At 36.7% G+C, this 20,636-nt stretch overlaps 1 protein-coding gene across 4 annotated transcripts in view; it reads right to left on the bottom strand.

The window, feature by feature from the left end:
* Positions 1-1,620: 1,620 nt before the first annotated feature.
* NFX1 (nuclear transcription factor, X-box binding 1) overlaps positions 1,621-20,636 on the bottom strand; it is a 64,801-nt gene continuing 45,785 nt past the window's right edge. For 2 of the 4 annotated variants that reach the window (XM_071736221.1, XM_071736225.1), the window contains 7 exons: positions 18,943-18,984; positions 18,472-18,570; positions 15,235-15,301; positions 12,210-12,355; positions 6,937-7,038; positions 5,444-5,550; positions 1,621-4,263 (listed from right to left, as the gene is read on the bottom strand). In XM_071736221.1, coding sequence (XP_071592322.1) covers positions 5,475-5,550; positions 6,937-7,038; positions 12,210-12,355; positions 15,235-15,301; positions 18,472-18,570; positions 18,943-18,984 — 532 coding nt within the window. In that variant the 3' untranslated portion in view covers positions 1,621-4,263; positions 5,444-5,474. Of the gene's footprint in view, positions 5,551-6,936; positions 7,039-12,209; positions 12,356-15,234; positions 15,302-18,471; positions 18,571-18,942; positions 18,985-20,636 lie in introns of all 4 variants that reach the window. The other 2 variants (XM_071736223.1, XM_071736222.1) reach the window with 2 other exon arrangements.

Below are 20,636 nucleotides of genomic sequence, written 5' to 3'. Positions count from 1 at the left end.
TAATTAATGCTTCCTGACTGTATCATTTGAAGGCAACTATCCAATATATCCCACTACTCAGCTTTCACCATAGCCTTTTATTTCCTTAAATTCAGATTTATGAAAAATGCTCCACAGTAAAACATGCAAACTTACCTGACATACACAATTCTGGAAGACCCCTTGGTTTTTACCTACTATATAATAAAGTGTTCTATTAAGGTGAGTTTTCCTTTACACTGATTGTAATTTTAGTTTACTTTCTTACAAAGTCCTCTATTCCTCTGACTACAAGTTTCTTACACTTTAAGGGAATGAATGTGAATGTGGCAAGAAGACAGGACATCGAAATTAGCACTAGATCCAGTAGAAAGCTAAGATCATTTATTAGGTGACAGTTCCTGCACCCGATTTCACAGAATAAAAAAAAATGTAAGGTGCAAGCAAAAAAGATTTTCACACAATAGAGATCTTTTGCCCTTCCTTCCTCTCACTGAAAAGAGTTCCGGAGCAAGCAACAGTAGGTCATAAAATGATGAAGCCTAAACCACTTTACAGAGGATTGTCAGAAAGGCGTTAATGCCCGAGTTCTGTGCTCTGACAAAACAGATCATTGCAGTGGCAAAACCCATTTTCTAGGGCACACTGACCTATTCTTTGGCTGGAAACTGAAAGGATCCACATGTTGCTACCTTGTGCAATTCATTACCTGCCAGCCCACTATTAAACCTTGACATTCCTGCAACAGTGTCCTGTTAACACCAAAGGATTGTCAGGATCCTTCTGGGACCTGGCTTCTCCCATGACAGCAGTGATGGGGTCTCCCTCCCTCTGTTCAAGAAGCTACACTACTTCCTCCAAAAATCCTGAGATGACAAAGACTAGAGACTTGGTCTAGAGCAAAATACAGCCTTCCTGAAGATACCCTTCCTAGGCTCTCTGACATTCTAGTTCAGGGTTAAGTAACACAGACATACAAATCTGTATAGAAGGAAAAATGTGCACAATTTACTTCTTAGGAGTTCAGCATCTTAGTAAAGGATTAAAACAGCATTTGTTAAGAAACAAATCAGCATCTACAAAGTCTAAAATACTCAAACTCCAACATCATTTCAACAGTAGTATCTAGCTAAGCATTTTTTCTATAAAAAAAATTAAAAAGCCCAAACTTACTGACAGTTGAGGTTGCAAGAGAAAAGGTTTTCAGTGGTCTTTTGAAACCACTTCAATCTGATATTTTCTTGAATTTCTTTGTGCCATCTTGCACGACTTCTTAACTATCAGGTCAGGCCACTGTAACTTTTTGCTGCTAGTCTTCATCTCTGTGGCTTTTGCCACTGTATATGCATTACTTGTTATTTGAAGTTTTAGGAGTACAAACTATTTCAAACCTCTGATTTTCAGACTGTTTGCTTTTTGAGTCTCCCTGCCATCAACTGAACTGTCTTGGCAAAGTCTTCACTACTCCCCCCATAACATTTGTCATCCTGTATTTGTAACATCTAATTCCCACAGGGATTTTTAAGTTATATTAGTCCTCACTTTCTCCCCACCCCGTTGCCCCCCACCCCATATCACTCTTCCTTACAGTCACCATTACAACTGAATGGTGAGCAAACAACAATGAAAAAAGACAAGAAGTTAAAATCATGTATTTTATTGCCAAGTAGCATTTAGGATTTTTCAGATAACCAAAATGTACTTTTCTATTCAGACAATAATCTCTCCTGTAACTCTGAATCCCAAGACGGCAGCAGATAATCCTTACTCTCCATTTCTTGGGGAGTCCCTCTTTCCTTGCTTCATTCTTCTTTCAGCATTCAATTAAAATCACTTCAAATCCAGGAAGTCAGACCTGCTATTTCAAGATTTGAGGAAAAGGATTCCTCAATCTTCTATTTCAATCTTTATTTTATCTCTGTAATATCTCAGACTTGCAACTTTGGAACACCAAGACAAAGCTTGCAAACAATTCCAAAGCACTGAACTTTCAACTTATGTTTATTTCAGGTTTTTAAAGACAGTAATTTTATAACAGTAACTTGAAAAAATCAAGTCAAATATAAAACTTTCAACAAATGACTAATTCTTAAGTGTTTTAGAACAATTTTACTTTGCTCATTTCATTATGCAGCAGATTTGTACAAAACTGCCACACAAAAACAGTGGTATCTACTTCTGCATCTTACACGATTTTAGGTTAAACCCAAGCACTGAATATTTAGAGCACTTTTAACATATTAAACAATATAGATAGGTAGTAGCACAGCCCAAATGCTGACATATCTGCCTATTTTATACAAAATTTTTAAAGCACTTCATTAAGCTGCATGAGTTCTAACTGACATCACACAATTTATTTCAAAAGATGCTTATTGCAGAGTACTTTTTTTCAAATAAATCTACAAGAAACAATAATATTAACAGGGCTATGGAAAATTACTAGCATACCAAAGCTTAAGTCTTGATTCCAGTGATGTCAATAGGATTTTGTCCTCTGACTTCACTGATGCAAAGATTTATTTTATCCACTCATTAGATAAAAAGTGTAAAGGCCAGCTGAGATTTACAAAATAGCTATTTGAAAAATATTTCCATGAGGCACATGTGCAATACAAAGATGAATTATCACAGATACCAAAGCTACAGCCTTTAGTACTACTCCATATGGAAGTCAGATACATTGCAGCAAAAGCAAACCAGAACAGAGAGGAGACCACTACTGTTAAATTTTGCTGAGTTCATTCTTAAGGTTCTGGGAAGAAAGGCAACAGTACTTTCTTCTTGGCATTACTTTCCCAGGTGAATTATTGTATCATGTTTTTAAGTTATTAAAATGTTTTTCAAAATGCTTTTCTGTACCTGTGACTTGCTCCGTAACTACAGATCCCTTCCAACAATTATGGTTTAGATATGATAAAGATACGTGCAGCATACAAATCTAGAAAAGTGTTTGAATATTTATATTGAATATTTATATTGAATATTTATAGTCAACAGGTTTAGTGATGAGAATTATGACTTCTCAGTATGAACAGATTCACTAATTATCGTTAGTCTGATCCTGAGAAGATTACTTGAATTTTCTCATTAAAAGCAGTGGCCAGTGGATACCAGAATACTTGACCGTTGAAGTACACACCTCACCAACATTCACATTTAACATTTTTGTTAAAGCCATAATCTGATAAAAAAAATCAAAAAAGCTGAGCTAACTATAATGCTATTGAAACCTTTTAAATTGTAAATTTCAAATCAGAGGTAGAAATGTGAAGTTTTAGCTATATTAATGTGAAACTGTTTGAAAGGTTAATAGGCTTCAGCTTTATTCTATTTGCTATCAACTAAATCACTTTGGTTTTCTTCAATAGGTCTACCTATGGTATACCATCTGTGATCCAGTGTACGTGCCTCTCACTGCATGTCTGTGTGTGTCATTTCCTGTCCAGAACCTCCCTCTGCAGTGTAAAAATATACATTCTCCCTAAAGCTTGAACACAGTGCTGTATTAATGCAGCTCTGAGTGTTAAAACCAGAATTAGCCCTTGACCACATTAAGCTGGCACTTGTCTGCAGGAGCTGGAATAGATACACTCCTGGCAATGGAGGGACTGAAGAAATACATTCCTGGAAAGATACTGAACAACTTATCTCTTCAGCTGAACTTAACAAAGCAGTACACCTTGTAGAATCAAACATTAATTTGCCTAAGAAATAAGGGCAAAATATGTTATTTTATTTTTAATTTCTGGTCACAAAATTTTAGACAACAAAGGTAAAAACAATTTAAACCACTACATGCAGATTAAAAGCCTGAACACCCTTGAGAGTTGAGAATCCTTCTGGTAACTGTTTTACCTGAAGCATACGCATTTCAAATGTTTAAAAATATGTAAGACTGAACTTGTAAATATGAAATAATAAGCTCTCACAAAAAAAGGCATTAACAGCATGCATTTTAATTTTCAAAACACTTTTGGGAACAGATATGGTCTGTAAGCTTACTGCTAATTCTTTCATGTTTCATAAGCTGTTCAAGATGAAATGTAGTCACAGAATGCTCCACAACTAAGGCTCGGGGTGGTGCAGTAACTATAAGTGAATATAAGCATGCTAAACTGCTTTCCATCTTCTTGGCAATAAATCTCATACTACACTGTAGTGAGCAGACTGAAGAACAAATCAACAGCAGATGTCAAGTCTTCTGTTAGGTCTATTTCTTCATTATGCTAAGCCCCATCTAGCAGCAGCCTCCAATGCTGTACAGGGGACTCAACTCTACTGCTACATGTAGCTAGCCACAGGAAACCAGAAACAGAGTGCATCAGTGTCAGCGTTAATGAAGTTACTCATTTAAAGAAGCTTATCCACAAGTGAACAGATACTACTCAAACTCAGTTGTGTCACCTCATCCCATCAGATCTACAATCTCTTCTCTCAGAGAGCTACTCATCTACCATATCATCTGGAAACAATCCACTGTCTGACACCACTTTGGTGTCTTTCACTGTTTAAATCATCATCCCATTTCATTTATGGCATTTCCCACAAAACAAAGTTTAGACAGTCTTAGAAAATTTACAAATACTGTTCCAAATTCCTAATATACTTAAACCAAGCTTCACGCATTCACTTTAAGCTTGCACAGTACAGAAAAAGATTATAAATTCCCAATAAAACCATGCAACCCCCCCCCCCCCAAAGATTATCAAGCTAGCATATTTAAATACAAACTAAACCAAATAAACCACAAAAAATGTATTGAAAGTATCTTTTTTCATGGTCTTGAATAACAAATTATTAATAAAATGGTTGGGTTTTTGGAGGTGGTTTGTTTGCTTTGGTTTGATTTTTGTTGTGAGATTTGGGGAAGGGGGGGGCTGGTGGTTGTTCTTTTTACACATCAAATTGGATATAAAGCAAATTATTCAGATTACAAAGGAACTCTGTGATCTTAATGAGTACTTAGTGTACATATTCATACTTAAACTAATTTTTTTTTCCTTCCATGTAGAAGAGTAACTCAAATTCCCAAATTTAGCACATTATTATGAAAGTGAATTAAAAAAAAATTTCAAGACAAGAATATTCAAACCAGTGATTCCAACACAGATTATTTCTGGTCCATATCAAGTTGTGTGAGATATGTCTAAATAAATCTCTGAGATTCTAATTGTTCTTAGTACCCCCAGTATACATTTGATTACCAGTTCTCTCACTTTAAAAGCATCAATGTAAATCTACATCATTCTGACAGCACATTAGATAACAAGTTGCACCAAGCCCAGGTTTAAAAAGCTATACTATAGTTAGGTATTATGCAGTTACATAAACTGTAAAGATGCATATCTTTTTCAAGTGTCACAATCAACCTAACTTCAGATGTTAAATCATTCATATGCTGAACAGCTGATTGTTTGCAGATAACCAAAAAGCTCCTCAAACAGTAACTTAGTATCTTCACCTCCAAGCTTCTATATTCTGTATCAATTACTTCAGTCCTGGACATCAAAGTAGTCAATTATCGCCTCTTCTTTTAATGGTTTGGATAAACCACTGTTTCCACTACCCCTAAAATTGTAAGAATATTAGATGTTACTCACACACATGAAAAACAAGATACAATGTAAACCAAAATCACAAACTCCCACAATGTCTCAGTGTGCACAGACATTTTTAAATTATGTTTTAATAGAAGTAATCTAAAGCTTGAAGAACCTTCTGTTAACACATTTTTGGATATAACATATACTTCATTAAGTTAATGTACATCAATGTGTGGCTGAATTGATACAATTTGTTTTGGGCTTGCAAATATAATTTACTTGTAATACTTATTACAAAAATGATGCTGTACTGAAAAATGTTCCACATGCCTTTTTAAATGGAAGACCAACAGAAATACTGTTCTTGCTTTTATAAGTCAGAGTAACAAAAATCACACAGTAATACCAAATGCAAAAACTGTAAAGATTTTTCCATATGACAGTATGAGATCTTTCAGGTGATTTTGTAGAATTAAACAATTTAAAGAAATTTCCCTTCTAGTGATTAAAAATAAATACCTAAATTAACTTTTAAATTTAATTTTTCCCCATAATCCCCTTTATTAGAGTAACTGAAGACAGTAATTCCACACAAGTAAGTGGAAATAAAGAGTAACAACCTTATTATCTTAGAACAGCTGACTTTGTATTCCAGCAGCACCTTAAACACACAATAGCTACTGCAATACTTGCTGCAAAATTACCATCCCTTTCTGTGAATGGTACTTCACAGAACATGACTTCAAAAGCTAATCTGGAAATAACTTTGGGGAAAAAAGTTCTGAAAGGTAAACCTGAACAATGAATAAGCAATACATTAACAAAAAACCTAACTGTGTGATGGCTACAGGTACCTCAAGCCGGCAGGTCATAAAAAGTAAACGCTGTTTTATTAGACTAATCACCAAGAAGCCTTTTATTTCCCATCTTCAGTAGTTTTCACTATCTGAGAAAAACTGACTTTTAACCAACTGTGTAGTCATATAGACACATGAAAAATGCATTTACTGCCTGTCCAAATAAATCATTTTATGCCAGTAACACACTACTCTTTTACACAGACCATTCAGAGTTAAAAAATATCCCCAAACTCCAAAACACCTATCTCCTCCCAGCTAATTAAAAAAAAAAAAAAAAAAAAGACAACCCCCCCCCCAAAAAAAACCTCCAACTGTATTTGTTATATGACTACTCCTATACTAAACAGTCAAGCCTACATTCTACATTTCCTTAGCACTTCATTCCAGGCGTACTTCTATGGAAAGAAAATTTTAACACAGGCTGCAAGCTCCAAAACTGTTTGTCGGTTGAGAAAAAGAACCAGGGAATATGAAGTTAAAGCTCATAAATACTCTCCTCATGTAATTTAGCACAAAATTGAAGAATATTATTTTGAAAACAAATTCCTTACTTATCTGTTTGCTTGTAATGAGGAACAGGAGGTGGAGGCCTGCTCTGCATTTCTTTATCTAGCACAGAAGTTAAGGTATTGCTTGGACAAATGGATTTCCCTCTAGAGAAATAAAAGAAAGATTACTTAACTCAGTAAGAAATTATATTCATGAAGAAGGTAGGGAAAAGTTACATTTATAAGTAGCAGTTCTGGTGTCAGAGCTCATACTTGTATAATTAAATCATCTATTCAAATATTTAATTTTCCAGCTGTGGAGATAATTTTCATTACCAAGAATAAGATATTCAGTATTCTAAATGCCTGTTGGTCATTGTCAACAAAAGATGCAGAAGTGGCTTACTAGATTTGAGTGCTGGTGCTCAAACTCCCTTCTTTCTCTATGTGAAGTGCACAATCTAAGCAACTGTTAAAATATCAAGAATGCAGTACTTAGATTCTAGTGCAGCATATATTTGGGTTTTTTTCACAGAAGAGATACAAGATCAGAAGCAATAGTTTAAATAACTTAACTTGGAATCACACAAACACAGTTCACTGCATTTTGACATGTCACCTAATGTTTTGGAAACACATTCTTTAGCTCTGGCAGTATGTCATGTTAAACTTGACAAATGACTGACCCAGAACAGCCCTGCTCAGCAGCACTCTCTCAGGAACAATGCAGCAACATTGCCACTTCCTTGTCAGACAGCCCAAGTGAACAAGAAAAATAACATTATGTATAAGGGGGAAAAAAACCCAGAACAAAACATCAGCTCTTCCTGCCCTTTTCACTAGTTACAATCTTATGTGATCAAAGCCACACAATGAAGCATCCCATCTGTTCTTGTCCCATCTGCAATGCAGCAGCCACCCTGTGGCTGTAAGGCAGGACAGTATCTTCTCAAATACAGAAGGACCAGAAGGACAGTGTACTTCAGTATGTATATTTAAATGCTTTAGGTATATTTTGGCTGTGAATCACACTCAACTTCACCATGACAGTCCATGTCCAAATGCTGCAGCAGCTGGAGAAAGAAGGGTATCTGTTGTATGTGATTGTTTTGAGGTCCATGTTTGACAGGTAATTCTTATTTTTCTCCACCTCTCTCAGAACTCTAAGCAGCTGAAGTACCACATCAGCACACAGATGAATGTCACTTCTATTTCAGAGCTTAAACAAAACTGAATATTTTCTTTATTTCTGTCATGTTTGTCTTATTTCCATCATCCCTTATTTCCACCGGTTATGAAAATGTAACGGCCATTTCCTGGGATATTGTGGCAACACCAATTAAGAACATCACTACATTTTCAAGGTAAGTTAGAAGTTCACTAAAATATAAAATTATAAACCCTAAGCCCATTTCTATATTGTTTTAAACTGACAAATTGTTCAAATGAACTGCAAAGTCTTGGAAACAGAGGTCACCAAATCAAAGTGTCGCATTTCCCCCACCGTGACAGTGTTATTTGGGAAAAAAAAAAAGTTACTTGCCACTGTCCATAATTTTTTTCCAGATTATATTAATTTACATTCTAACAGCAAGTGTTAGAATTATTAGTGTTCTATCAGTTACGAACAGCTACTTTTCCCCTCTTGTATAAAATGGAAAAAACTTCTCCTCTCCTTTAACTCCAGGCCTGGCATATAAAATCAAATGCTCCCACTGTCATTTCAGTTACCTCTCAGATGTAGAGATCTACCTGAAAAGACTAAAAGAGGACAAACGTATATGGGAGAATATTTTGTTGTCTTCTTTATCTTTTATAAAGTGCAGTACGCAAAAGCACCAAATAATTTCTCTCTCTTTACTCTAAAACATCAGGCTACATCTCCCTTGTGTAGTTAAAAAAAGAAAATAAATGAGAGTTCCAGAATGGAGGAAAACATAACACTATGAAGAATACGTGTGCATTTATTTCTATTATTATATTAAAAAAATGCTACCAGAAAGAGGATGTACCCATGTTCCAAAAGCAGCCCTGCTCTAAACTGAAATGTTCCCAGGATGCAGAAAGTTTAAAAAATTTTAAAACTTTAAAAAACTTTAAAAAATGAGGAAGGATCAAAGACTTGTGTACAGCAAGAGAAGGCCCTAGAACTATATTTGCTTTTGTCACGACAAAGTCTAGCCCTATTTTTGATTTGACAAGACTTAGTGTTCCTCCAAAAAAAAAGCAGAAGATATATACAGCAGGCTGTCCAGTCCTGACAAAAAACTATCAGCTCTTGCTCAAGTGAAACATACACCACTTCCTCTATCCCTTGGTAACACACAGGACAATACTGGACTGACTCCAATGTCCCCCAAGTTCTATAAATATTTCTATTCATTAATTTAAAAAAAAACAACCAACCAAACCAGCCAATCATACTAAATTCATCTGACAGATTAATTGCCAGGAGAAAAAATATCATACCCTCCCTTCCTGCTAATATAAATCATGGTTACCTATCATCAGCTGCAATGGAACTGTGGAGATAGATCCAAAGGCTCTGCAAGTATTTTGGCCATTTTGATATGAAAGTTGACATTTTTCATTCTCTTACTTTATTCTGTAAGTAAGAAAAAAAGACAACTCCCTGCCCCAAGCAACAAAGATGAGATGACAAATTTATTGCAGCACTCCAGGGAAAAGTGAGGAGAACATAAATAATTATCTGCTGTTTACAGGGCACCAGTAAGTGTTAACAGGATGGGCTGGTCTATAAAATTGCACTGTGGAAACCAGGACTCAAACATTTCTTAGTCTTAAAGACTGTATGTTCAATTTTCACAACTCCAGGATGGTTCATCATTGATCTGTTTTGTTATAAACTACTACAAAATTCTTCGTCCACAAATCTGTCGAGAATTGATTTCAGCAATGATCCACCAGGCTTAAGGCAGAGCAGGTTATTGTGAGAAGTGTCTCCAAAATCTGATCCAGTTTTAGTGGAATAACAGGGTTCTCAAACAATTTTACAATTACCTAGAATTACCATGTCCTATGTCACAAACTGTCAAGAGGAAACACATACTATTCTCAGAGCAAACCTTGACAAATCATGTCAAAATTGAAGGAAAAATACTAAGAGATGAAGAAATAGATGTAGCGCTTTTCTGGAGAAGGAAACTGCTTTTAAAACCACCTTGGCTGGTGACCTATTAACATTATTTGTGCTTAAATTGCTCAAAAGGCCTTACATGTTAGAGATGTTGATATGCAATCATTGGAAAAGCCCTTTGTGAATGCAAAGGGCATGGAGAGCAACTTAGCTTCTTCCTCATGGCAGAGGAGAAAATTCCTAGAGAGTGAAGGGTAGACCAGAAGTCCTTAAAGTGGTGAGAGTACCTTCAGGAAGTTACCTCATCTTCTGACAAATTGGAAGTTATTACAGACAGAAAAGCTGTAGAGACATTTAACTTTTTAACTAAAATGAACCTGAACCTAGAGATCAAGTACTGAAACATGTCCAGAAAAAAAAAAAAGTGTCCATTTAAAAAGCCAAAGGATAATTCTATTTCCTCAAAGCATATAATTTCTTTTTAACCCTGTCACTGGGATGTAAAGCTTTTGCCTTCTGTGATGCAACTGCCATGATTTGATTAAAAGTATTCCTTGGAGTTACAGAGGTTTCGAGTCCTTAAGGTTCCTACTGCTCTTCTGTAGACACTTATGGACGTCTCCAGACTGACCTCATTGAAAAAAAGCAAAATCCTGGGTGAAGAATAATAACAGAGAACATGCTGATGAGACTGCAGTAAGATGTAGTTTCCTCAGTGAGAACAGTGACGGGCAGGGACCCTGTCACCTTCCCTTGTTTATGAGGAGAAACTGACCTATTCTTCCTCGTGGAAGGAAAGGAAAAGGATGGGTCTTACATGGATGAGTGCTCTCAAAACACTTTCAAGATGTCTCAAGTCCATACGAGCTGCTTAAACACCAGTCACTTATAACAAGCAGACATCCCTGAACAGCCTGTCATTCAGAGTTATTTGTAGGATGGGGAAATTTATACAGGTAAATACTTTAAAAAAACACTGACAGGTACAGTGAATTCCATATCAGAGGCAAGGGCTGAGGACAAAGCAGATTTGAGGTGTTTTCTCCTAGATATCCCAAAGAAGATGTATCAATGGAGAAAGCTTTTGTAACACCAAGACTTTCTCATTTCTCTGACCAACTTGTATGATGATGTTACCATTTCAGTGTCACAATGGTCTCTGCCTAGCTTCATTTTGAGATGCCTATACTTGGAGGAGCCCATAACAGAAATCTGTGGAGAATGCTGAGAACAGGATGCGACAAAGTAAATCACATTATTTGGACTTTCTGGTGGCTTTCAGCTCTCAGACTTGAAGAAGCTGTTGCAAAATACTCAAAAAATCATCCTGGAACTTAAGCTATCACTTGTTCCATGTCTTGAAGAAGTGGCAAATAAAAAGACAATGAAAAGCAAGTTTGAATGAATCCACTGAAATAACAAAACATTGCTATGCCACTGATGAGTATTCTTAGTAGACCACTCTGCTTTTAAGAGTGGAACAGCAGCACATGCATTCTGCACAGCATGCTGCTCCCTGAGCAACACCAGGGAATGAGCAAGCGTGCATACCTCCTAAAATCAGAGGAAGACCTCCCATTCTCAAACTGCAGGATACATCTTTGCTTTTAAGGCATAGTGATATGTCTTGCTCCTTTCTCTGACATTTGATCCTCTACACTAAATTCTCATCCCTCCTACGTCTATTTCTTAAATAAGCTTTTTCTAAGAAAGAGAAAGAGTATCTGAAATTGTGTCATGGAAACAGAAAGGCATATCAAAGTGGTGTTCCATCTCTCTTGTAAGATATCAAGATTGTAGCTAAGCTACCAACCCATGAACAGGTGCAGGAGGAGTTCATGATCCTCTACTAGCACTAAAGGTGGTAATTTTTTTATAACTACAGTCAGTATCTTACAGCCAGATGTTTTTAAATGAAAATAACTACAACGGGACAGTGCTATACTAAATATGCTGCTTGGTGAGCAGCAGATTTAAGGAAGCATTGATACCTGATTTGAAAAGCCTTCCCATACTATGTGTCCAGTGCAATTACCTTGATCTGAAGGTAATTTCCACTTCACTAGTGGAAATAGAAGCCCATGAAATTACCAGTTTAAAAGCTGGTTTAAAAAAAACCTTCTACTGGAAGTTACTCCATGTTGCAAACTGCATTGTAAACAATCTCTTTCAAGTGATAAAAATATTGAGTTATTTAAACTATAATTAATAAACTTGAAAGCAACAATGAATTACATACTTCACTGCAGTGATAACAACATTACGCTTTGGTTCGTTGTCATAGCTCACACTTTCAATGCCATAAACCTGAGCCAATTCATGGATGATTCTGCGGTGATCTCTGTTCATTGGTGGGTAACAATGGCTCTTCTTTGTATGCTTGCCCTGAATTCAAGAGAAAATGTTAGGAAAAAAAGATAAGGTTTTGCTTCAGGGAAGACAAAGAAAAAAAAAAAGTGCTTCACTTCGGCCTCTAAAAGTTACTACCACAAATTGCTAACATCTCAGTACATACAGAAAAGTAACTAAAAATGTCTATTTATTGCCCCACATAATTCAATTATATGTTCTCTATAGTTTGCATCACCGCAAAGCATACTCATCACCGCAAAGATACATATATGTATCTTAAGTTTGAAATACAAATGATAAACCTATACATTCTATTCACGTCCCAAAGAAGAAATACTAAATTATTTTTCCTGAATTTTTATTTTTCAGAATAATCTGAAATTTTTGACCTAATTAAATCTTTCCGATCTGATTTTGTTTTTCAGCCTGGCTTTGAGATGCATATATTGCAGATAAGTACATAACGGTGACCGATTTATTTATCACTTTCCACTGCCAAAGAAAATATTTATCTGCAAAATCTGCCATGTAATAGCACCAACAGACATTTTATTAAAAAAAAAAAAAAAGCCCGTAGTTGTAACTTCAGTTAACAAAGACTGGTAATACTTGATTCAATATATACAGCAAAAGAACAAACAGGACCTTATAAACCTTGTCCTGATGGGTTCGGTGACTGTCACCATTTCTTGTATTTTCTTCTGCAATGCTGTTCCTCTTTAACAGACACCATTTGTCTGCTTTGTAGTACTTATCAAAAAATTGGGTTACTACTGAGAACTAAAACATTGGAGATGCTATTGAGATCTCTGGTTCTCTTGTTCAGTCATATTTGATGTTACTAATTCATGATATATTGCAAATTCAAGACCTGTAGCTTCCCTTTTTATAATATATATTGTGTATCTTGGTTTAATATAAGCATGTAACAGAATCACAGATCATTAGGGGATGGAAGGGACCTCTGGAGATCATCTAGTCCAAGCACCCTGCCAGAGCAGGTTCACCTAGAGTAGGCTGCACCCTCTCCTTCTGTACCCTCTCCAGCAGTTCCCTGTCCATCTTGAACTGGAGAGCCCAGAATTGGACACATATACATTGATATATGTGATTATATACACATATATATATTAATTTTATACATATATATATGTATTCATTATACACACACAAACACACATATATATATTATACACCTATACATATATATTATTACACTTGGGTAATAACAACTCCATGGTAACCTACAGACTTGGGGTTGTGTGGTTAGAGCTGTAAGTTGGAAAGGGACCTGGGGGTATTGGTTGACAGTCAACTTAATATGAGCCAGCAGTGTGCACAGGTGGCCAAGAAGGCCAATGGCATCCTGGCTTGTATTAGGAACACTGTGTCCAGCAGGAACAGGGAGGTGATCATCCCTCTGTACTCAGCTCTGGGGAGGCTGCACCTTGAGTACTGTGTTCAGTTCTGGGCACCTCACTATAATAGGGACATAGAAGTGCTGGAGAGTGTCCAGAGAAGGGCACTGAGGCTCATGAAGGGCCTGGAGCACAAGTCCTGTGAGGAGCAGCTGAGGGAGCTGGGGGTGTTCAGTCTGGAGAAGAGGAGGCTGAGAGGAGACCTTAGAGCTCTCTTCAGCTGCCTCAAGGGAGGTTGGAGAGAGGAGGGAAACAGCCTCTGCTCCTTAGGGAACTGTGGTAGGACCAGAGGGAACGGACGGAAGCTGTGCCAGGGGAGGCTTAGGCTGGATGTTAGGAAACATTTATTCACTGAGAGGGTTGTCAGGCATTGGAATGTCCTGCACAGGACAGTGGTGGAGTCACCGTCCCTGGAGGTATTTAAAAGGAATTTGGACCTGGTTCTTAAGGACACGGCTTAGTAGTTGACTGTGGTGTTAGTCAAAAGTTGGACTGGATGATCTTGGAGGTCTCTTCCAACCTAAACATTCTGTGATTCTGTGATATATATATAAATATACACACTTGTGTATATATGTGTGTACAATAAAGACAGTAAAAAATATGTAAAATAGGATAATGATAGGCAACATAACACTGAGCAAATTAATTTTAGGTGATAACAACTGTTCTATGCATCTACTACCAAGTGTCTGAAGTTGGAGAGGCTGGAACATAATTAGACACAGATGACCCCCTTTTAGAATTACATTCCGATGTGAAAAACAATGGGCAAGAACACAAGACAGATGGGCAAGCACAAAGATTGTTAGGAAAGGGCTAGAGGAAAGGAAATTAATGCTTTCTACAGAAGGCTAAGCAAGTTAAGGGTGACTGAGGATAACACGGTTTACACTGGCCCTTGAACCACATGTGCTGGGTCAGGCATGGTACAAGCCAGGAGTATGCTAACCTGACAAGCCTGAAGGCAGAATTTTCTGCTTTCACTGAGAAATCTGACTGTGTCTGCGTTATCAAGATCTCTAGGTACACTGGAGTCTGCCAAACAACTGTGTCTGAATCCAAGTCTCCTTGTAGAAGGAGGAGGACTGCATCACACTCTGGCAAATATCATAAGGTATTAAAAACTTGTGAGCAAATTCCACTACAGGGATCAGAAGAACCTAGGCTTTCCTCTTTGGAGTCTGAACCTTTGTACACCATCTTTGATGGTGAATACTTTATCAATGGAGATACAAAATTCAGTGATAATCTACTGATGTATTAAAGCCTAGCAATGGATGAATCTTTAAACAAAAAGCTTAACTGTCACCAAACTGATCCTGAACTACTAGGTCTCCTAAATATTTTGTTCTATTTGTAATTAATATGTGCACTCTACTGGAGCCCAAATAGATCTAGGGAAAACTCATCACAATTAGCATTAATAAAGTTTAATAACACCCCCCAAAAACTGTTTCTTATAATAAGTCATACAGAGATCTGAATACTGACCTTATTCACAGCTTCAACAAGCATTCTCATTTCCTTCTCAATGTCACTGACAAATTTTAAATCCTTCCTGTAAGAACAACATGCTAGGTAAATGAGGCAACAGAGTATATAGAGATAAATTATCTACATCTTTTGTAACATTATTGTCAAGAAGAAAAAAATTAAACAACTCAATTGAATGAAGCAGTAGTGAGAGTACATTTTGGTTTACATATTATACTGTTTATAGGGTGAGCTTTATGCTCTGTTCTTAAATAAATAGGCAAACTAATTCAGAAAGTAAGGCTATTTGTCAGGACACCTTCCCCTACGGGGAAAACAGGCTACCTGAAGATTTCATATCTCAAAGCTGGTTAGTAGTAAATAACCGTATTTCTTTAAAAATAGGCACCATTCCATACCAACACATTGCCACTTTGTGAATGATGTCAGAATTTAATCAAGCTTACTGCCATTTCAGTTCCTCTCAACCACACCTCACAGCATGGGTCTTCACTGTAGTTCTTCCTATGTATTTTTTGCTTTCCCCAGATTTTGCTGCCTTTGCAAAAAACCTCATTCTTGCAACACCTGCCAGAGCAAGCTTTTGCCCCAGAGTGATTGATATTCCAGGCTTGCAGTTTGACAGTCATGTGCTTGAGAAATAGCTCTCCCTGCCTCTTCCCTCAGGCTTCTGTACTTGTACTTGTTTAAGACAAAGGTCTCCTACCCCTAAATCTGTATGCTTCTCCTATTGCCAGATCACACACAGGAATGCTTGGCTATGTCTTCATTGTCCACAACAATTGAGGGTTAACTCTTCGGAAGACTGGCTTAGAAGATGCCTATGCAGGACTCATCTCTCTCTGTGTCTCTAGACACAGATCTGAGATTTCATTTGGTTTGAGATTTCCCTGGTCCATACAGCTGCTGTGGGATCTTGCAAAGCCAATACAAAATAGGAAAATCCTCTTCTTTTATAGCTCCATGTATCCAGATATTCCAGGTGTCCTTCTCTCCTTCTCCAGTAGTCTTAATTCATCAAATAGCAGACCATCCTTGTCAAACTGGGTGTTGATACTTGTGCCACTCTACCCTCCCAACTTCAGCATTTGTTTGCTCTTTCTGTTTGTTTCTGAAGCTCCTTAAAAATGTCAGTGCTGAAGTGTCCACCCAGTGGATCTGTACCCCCTGACTCAGTGATACAGTCATCTCCATGCTAGAAGTTGGATTCCACTGGGCAGCAGGATTAAAGCTCTATGGTGCAGAGACTTTTCTTCTGACTCCTTGTCAGATTCTGAAACACATCAGCAAGATGTGTTTGCACAAAACAAAAAAAGCAAACCCCCTACACTAATGGGTTTTGGCAGCTACCTTCTTCTTGAGGCAGTGACTCTAAATGCATAGTAAGGTGACTGTCATATTTCTCTTCATTCTGAGATCTCATATAAATGTATAACTGCAGAAAACCAAAAGCCCTAAACTCTTATATTAATGGAATGATCTGCTCAAGCAAGAATGAATGCAATTGTCAAAACTTACATTGGAATGCTGAGCTACCTGAAAAGTACACTTCAACAGACAGATTTTGTAGATCCTACCATTATGAGGGAAAGCCAGGTTTTTTGCAAGACTACTGAGATAAGAAATCACCAGGAGGAGTCAAGGAAGTAAGTTCATAAACCATTTGCTTTGCAAATTGCAGACAGCTGGTCATGCTAGTCAAGAGTGATACTAGGGAGAAACTAATTAATCTTGAAGACCAGATGAATGAAATCCAGTAATTCAATGTGAGAAGTCATTGGCCTGAGGACTAACAAAACTTTAAACTGTGAATCAGTAAGAACAGTCTGGGTATAATAGTTTATCGTGTGTTATGATTATGAAGTGGCTACAAAGGAAATACAAATAAAAAAGAACAATTGAGAAATTTTCATAGAGAAGTGTGGAAGCATTAAAGGTACTTTTTGATGTATTTCTTAGACCTTCTGGTATAGAGTGTATGATTCTGGTCAGTTCTGTTCATGAACACTGCACTATGAGTAGAGAACAGCTGACAAGAAGGTGATATGTCATTGTACTCAAAAAAAAAAAAAAAAAAAAAAAAGAGAGAGAGAGATGACACAAGTTATTTAGCACAGTAAGAAAGTGACCATGTGTGCTTTGTTTTTTGAAAGATGTAGGATAAAACATACTCTACATACATTTAAGAGAGTAGTCCTTTAAAAATACCATTTTCAAGTGCAAATACTGATAAAGCAATACCTCTGCAATTAAAACATTCAGCTCTTATCTTGCAGTAGGTTAACCAGTTGGAAGTAAAGCAAGAGATTATTTACTCTTAAATCCTGTGTGGCTAGATACATAACATTTCCACTTGACTCAATACATCAACAAAGTAAATAAAGGATTTTCAAGTAGAAAACATCCTCACAAAAATAAGAAATTTATATATAATTAGGACAGTGAAGCAAGAGCAAAACAGATTCAGCTGTTCTATAGAGCTGGTAAAAACCAGTCATGCTTGCAAACACACAAGAGTAAAAAATTCTTAGATGACACTTATATTTTACGTCTTTTTAAAAACATATCCAATTCCTCACTGTCATTCCAGGTTACATTGTATTTATTAGTGATGCTTTTGATGTTACCTTGTCTTCCTATTGCCTCAGTTTCAGTCTAGTAGCCCTCTTTGCAGTCAACACTGGTACAGGCTTAGCTGTGTATCTAATGTTCTATTAATTCCAGTTCTTTAGTTTTAAAATAAAGGTATCAAGGTAAAAAATAAATAAGCCTGGTGGACAGAAATAATACCAGGCTATGAGAGCATAGTTCATTACTTAGCTATCATTTTTGTCTCTATCTTAAAAAGTTTACAAGGAGCATTGACATAAGGGATCAAAGCAGTGGAAATGTGAGAAGTACAGGTATTTCATAGTACTACTGATTTGCAGCACAGGTATTTTGTACTACTGACTTGTAGCAAGAAGAATGGTGGAAATTGATGTTCCTATTCTCAATCTGGTCCTGCTACAAAACAAGGCACTCCCTTCAAGCTCTTTTTAGTTTTCAGGTGCATATTTTGGAAGTCTTGAGAAGTGCACATCACCTGCTTTGCCTCAATTATCGCCTACTGTCAAGGCTGGAGAACAGAATAAATATGGGCATCTTTACAGGTGTAAGCAGAATTATTCTGCATTTCCCATCTTGCTCTCAACATTGTTTATCTATGGTATGTCTCACCATTAGAACACATACCTTGCATCTTCTTTTAACAGGTCACTGTATTTAGGTCCAGAAGAACGGATGCCAAAAGGATCAGAAGTATCATCTATTTCAAGAGCCTCAGCAAGACGCCTGAATTTGAGGGTAGGAAATTTGAGGGTAGGAAACTTGAGGGAAAACACAAAATCACAACCAAAAAACCATAAACGCACAAATTCCCCCAACCTCCAAAACATGTTATTGAGAAGAAAAGATATGTCTTACTTATACAGATGAACATCTTGCAAAACATACAGCCTGTACGTTTGGAACTAGTCATTTAGGACTCTTCAATAGAATATTCTAGTAAGACCTCAGATTACTCAATAAAGATTCCTATAGCAGAGGAATCATCTTCCACATTTATCAGTTCTCTGAGTCATGCAGGAAGGAATTTTTTTCCCACATAGCATTAACTTGTTGAACCTGGACTTCTGAAATACAGCAAGCAAATTCTTTGCCTACCTATTCCTCTGAAGAGCTAAGCATTCTTCATCACACTGCAACCTAAATTATGAAAGAAAAATACAATTAGAATCACTGCTTGCTGCTCATACTTTTCAAACTATAGCTTTGTTGGTGTCATACCATTATCACTGTCTAAAGTAAGATGTGTGTGTGAGCTAATATAGCTAAAAACAAACAACAATCAAAGAACTTTGAGCACAAAAGGCCCTCTCCAGGTCTTGAACAGAAGCAGCAATCACTAAGGCCATAAGGAAGCTTAGAAAAACAGCTTCTGACTTAAGATTTTTATTATATAGGTAAATGAAATAATTTCAAGAAAAAATTATATTGGTATTGAGTGGATCCAGGAAGGATGAGAAATCAGCAAATGAGAAAGTGACAAGCTTACTTACTCCTCTACATTAAAAAAAATTATTAAACAGAGAAAACAGAAAAGTTAGCTGTATGTATGGAGAATTACTATGTACCATAAAAATCATTATTTCAGCTGAACCCAAAACTTCTAGTATCAGTAGCAATACAAATTTCAGTTTTCTGTCTCATCTTTGAAAATTATTTTGCAGTTCCATATTAAGAGATTAAAACATCAGAGAAGAATCAAAAATTGTCCAGAATTTCAATAAGGAAATTCAAAATTTCTGCCCCTTAGACTGTGCAAGTGCATGGATTCTGTTGATAATAGTTCTTCAATTTTAAACAAATAACTTCTACAAGGGAACTGGTTCATCCCATGAAATCCCTGTTCATTCATTCATCCCTGTTCATTCAAATACAGGATCCAGAACTTCTGGTGCTTTTCTTGAAGGGGCAGAAGAAAGCTAATGTACTTGCACTCTAAGATCAACCTAGTACAATAATTTTCTTCACCTCTAAAAGAAGAATTGTAGCCCATTTAGAGAAGCTACTCTAGGACTGACCAAATTTGTCACCAAAATCCCCAAACCATATTGAGGAAACCAAATAAACAGTATAAAATGTCCACAGACAGGGACAGAGAGAAATAAAGAAAGGAAATCTCTGTACAGTTTACATAAAATACTCTGCTATTGTAAATGAATGAAGGAGATTTGTAAGTTACTTTGAAAATACCGGAGTCTGACAATAAAAAAAAATATTTTATGTGCCACCACCTCTTCCACACCCTCACCACCCCATTATTTGGTAGATTAAAAGAGTGGGGAAGAGCAAATATTTTCCTTGACTGTCCTTGAATCAAGGGTACCCACCTCAGTTCAGATATTATATTAGGAAAGATTTGCACAAAGAAAAGTAATCTCTGGTAATTTCAGCTATTCAAGGAAAGGTCAACATACGTCTGCCCACACAGAAAGATATGCAGCAGTGACTACAACACCATGTATATTAGACATTGCAAAGGCTGCAACACCAACAAGAGATCTTATTTGCTTATGGTGTCTTATTTGCTCTCTCGTCTGTTATGACGGACTTGTACCTCCTTCAGTAGCTGAAAAAGTCATTCCCCCCTTCTTCTACTACATCCTTCCATCTGAGTTCTAGCACTGCCAAATCATCGTTTTCTTACACAGTGACTCTCTTTTTGGAGAAGCTGAAGTTCGCTTCATATTCTTCAGAGTATTTGTATCTGCCTGGCATTGTGATACAAATAGGAACAAAATTTTGAGGCTCAATCTGCATAAAGCAGAGATTATACTACAGTTATTCTAGAGACA

The sequence above is a fragment of the Heliangelus exortis genome, chromosome 2 (assembly GCF_036169615.1).
Source record: "Heliangelus exortis chromosome 2, bHelExo1.hap1, whole genome shotgun sequence".
NCBI classification, from domain to species: Eukaryota; Metazoa; Chordata; class Aves; order Apodiformes; family Trochilidae; genus Heliangelus; species Heliangelus exortis.
Note: the sequence above shows the minus strand (reverse complement) of the source record. Positions and strands in the feature narration are given on the sequence as shown.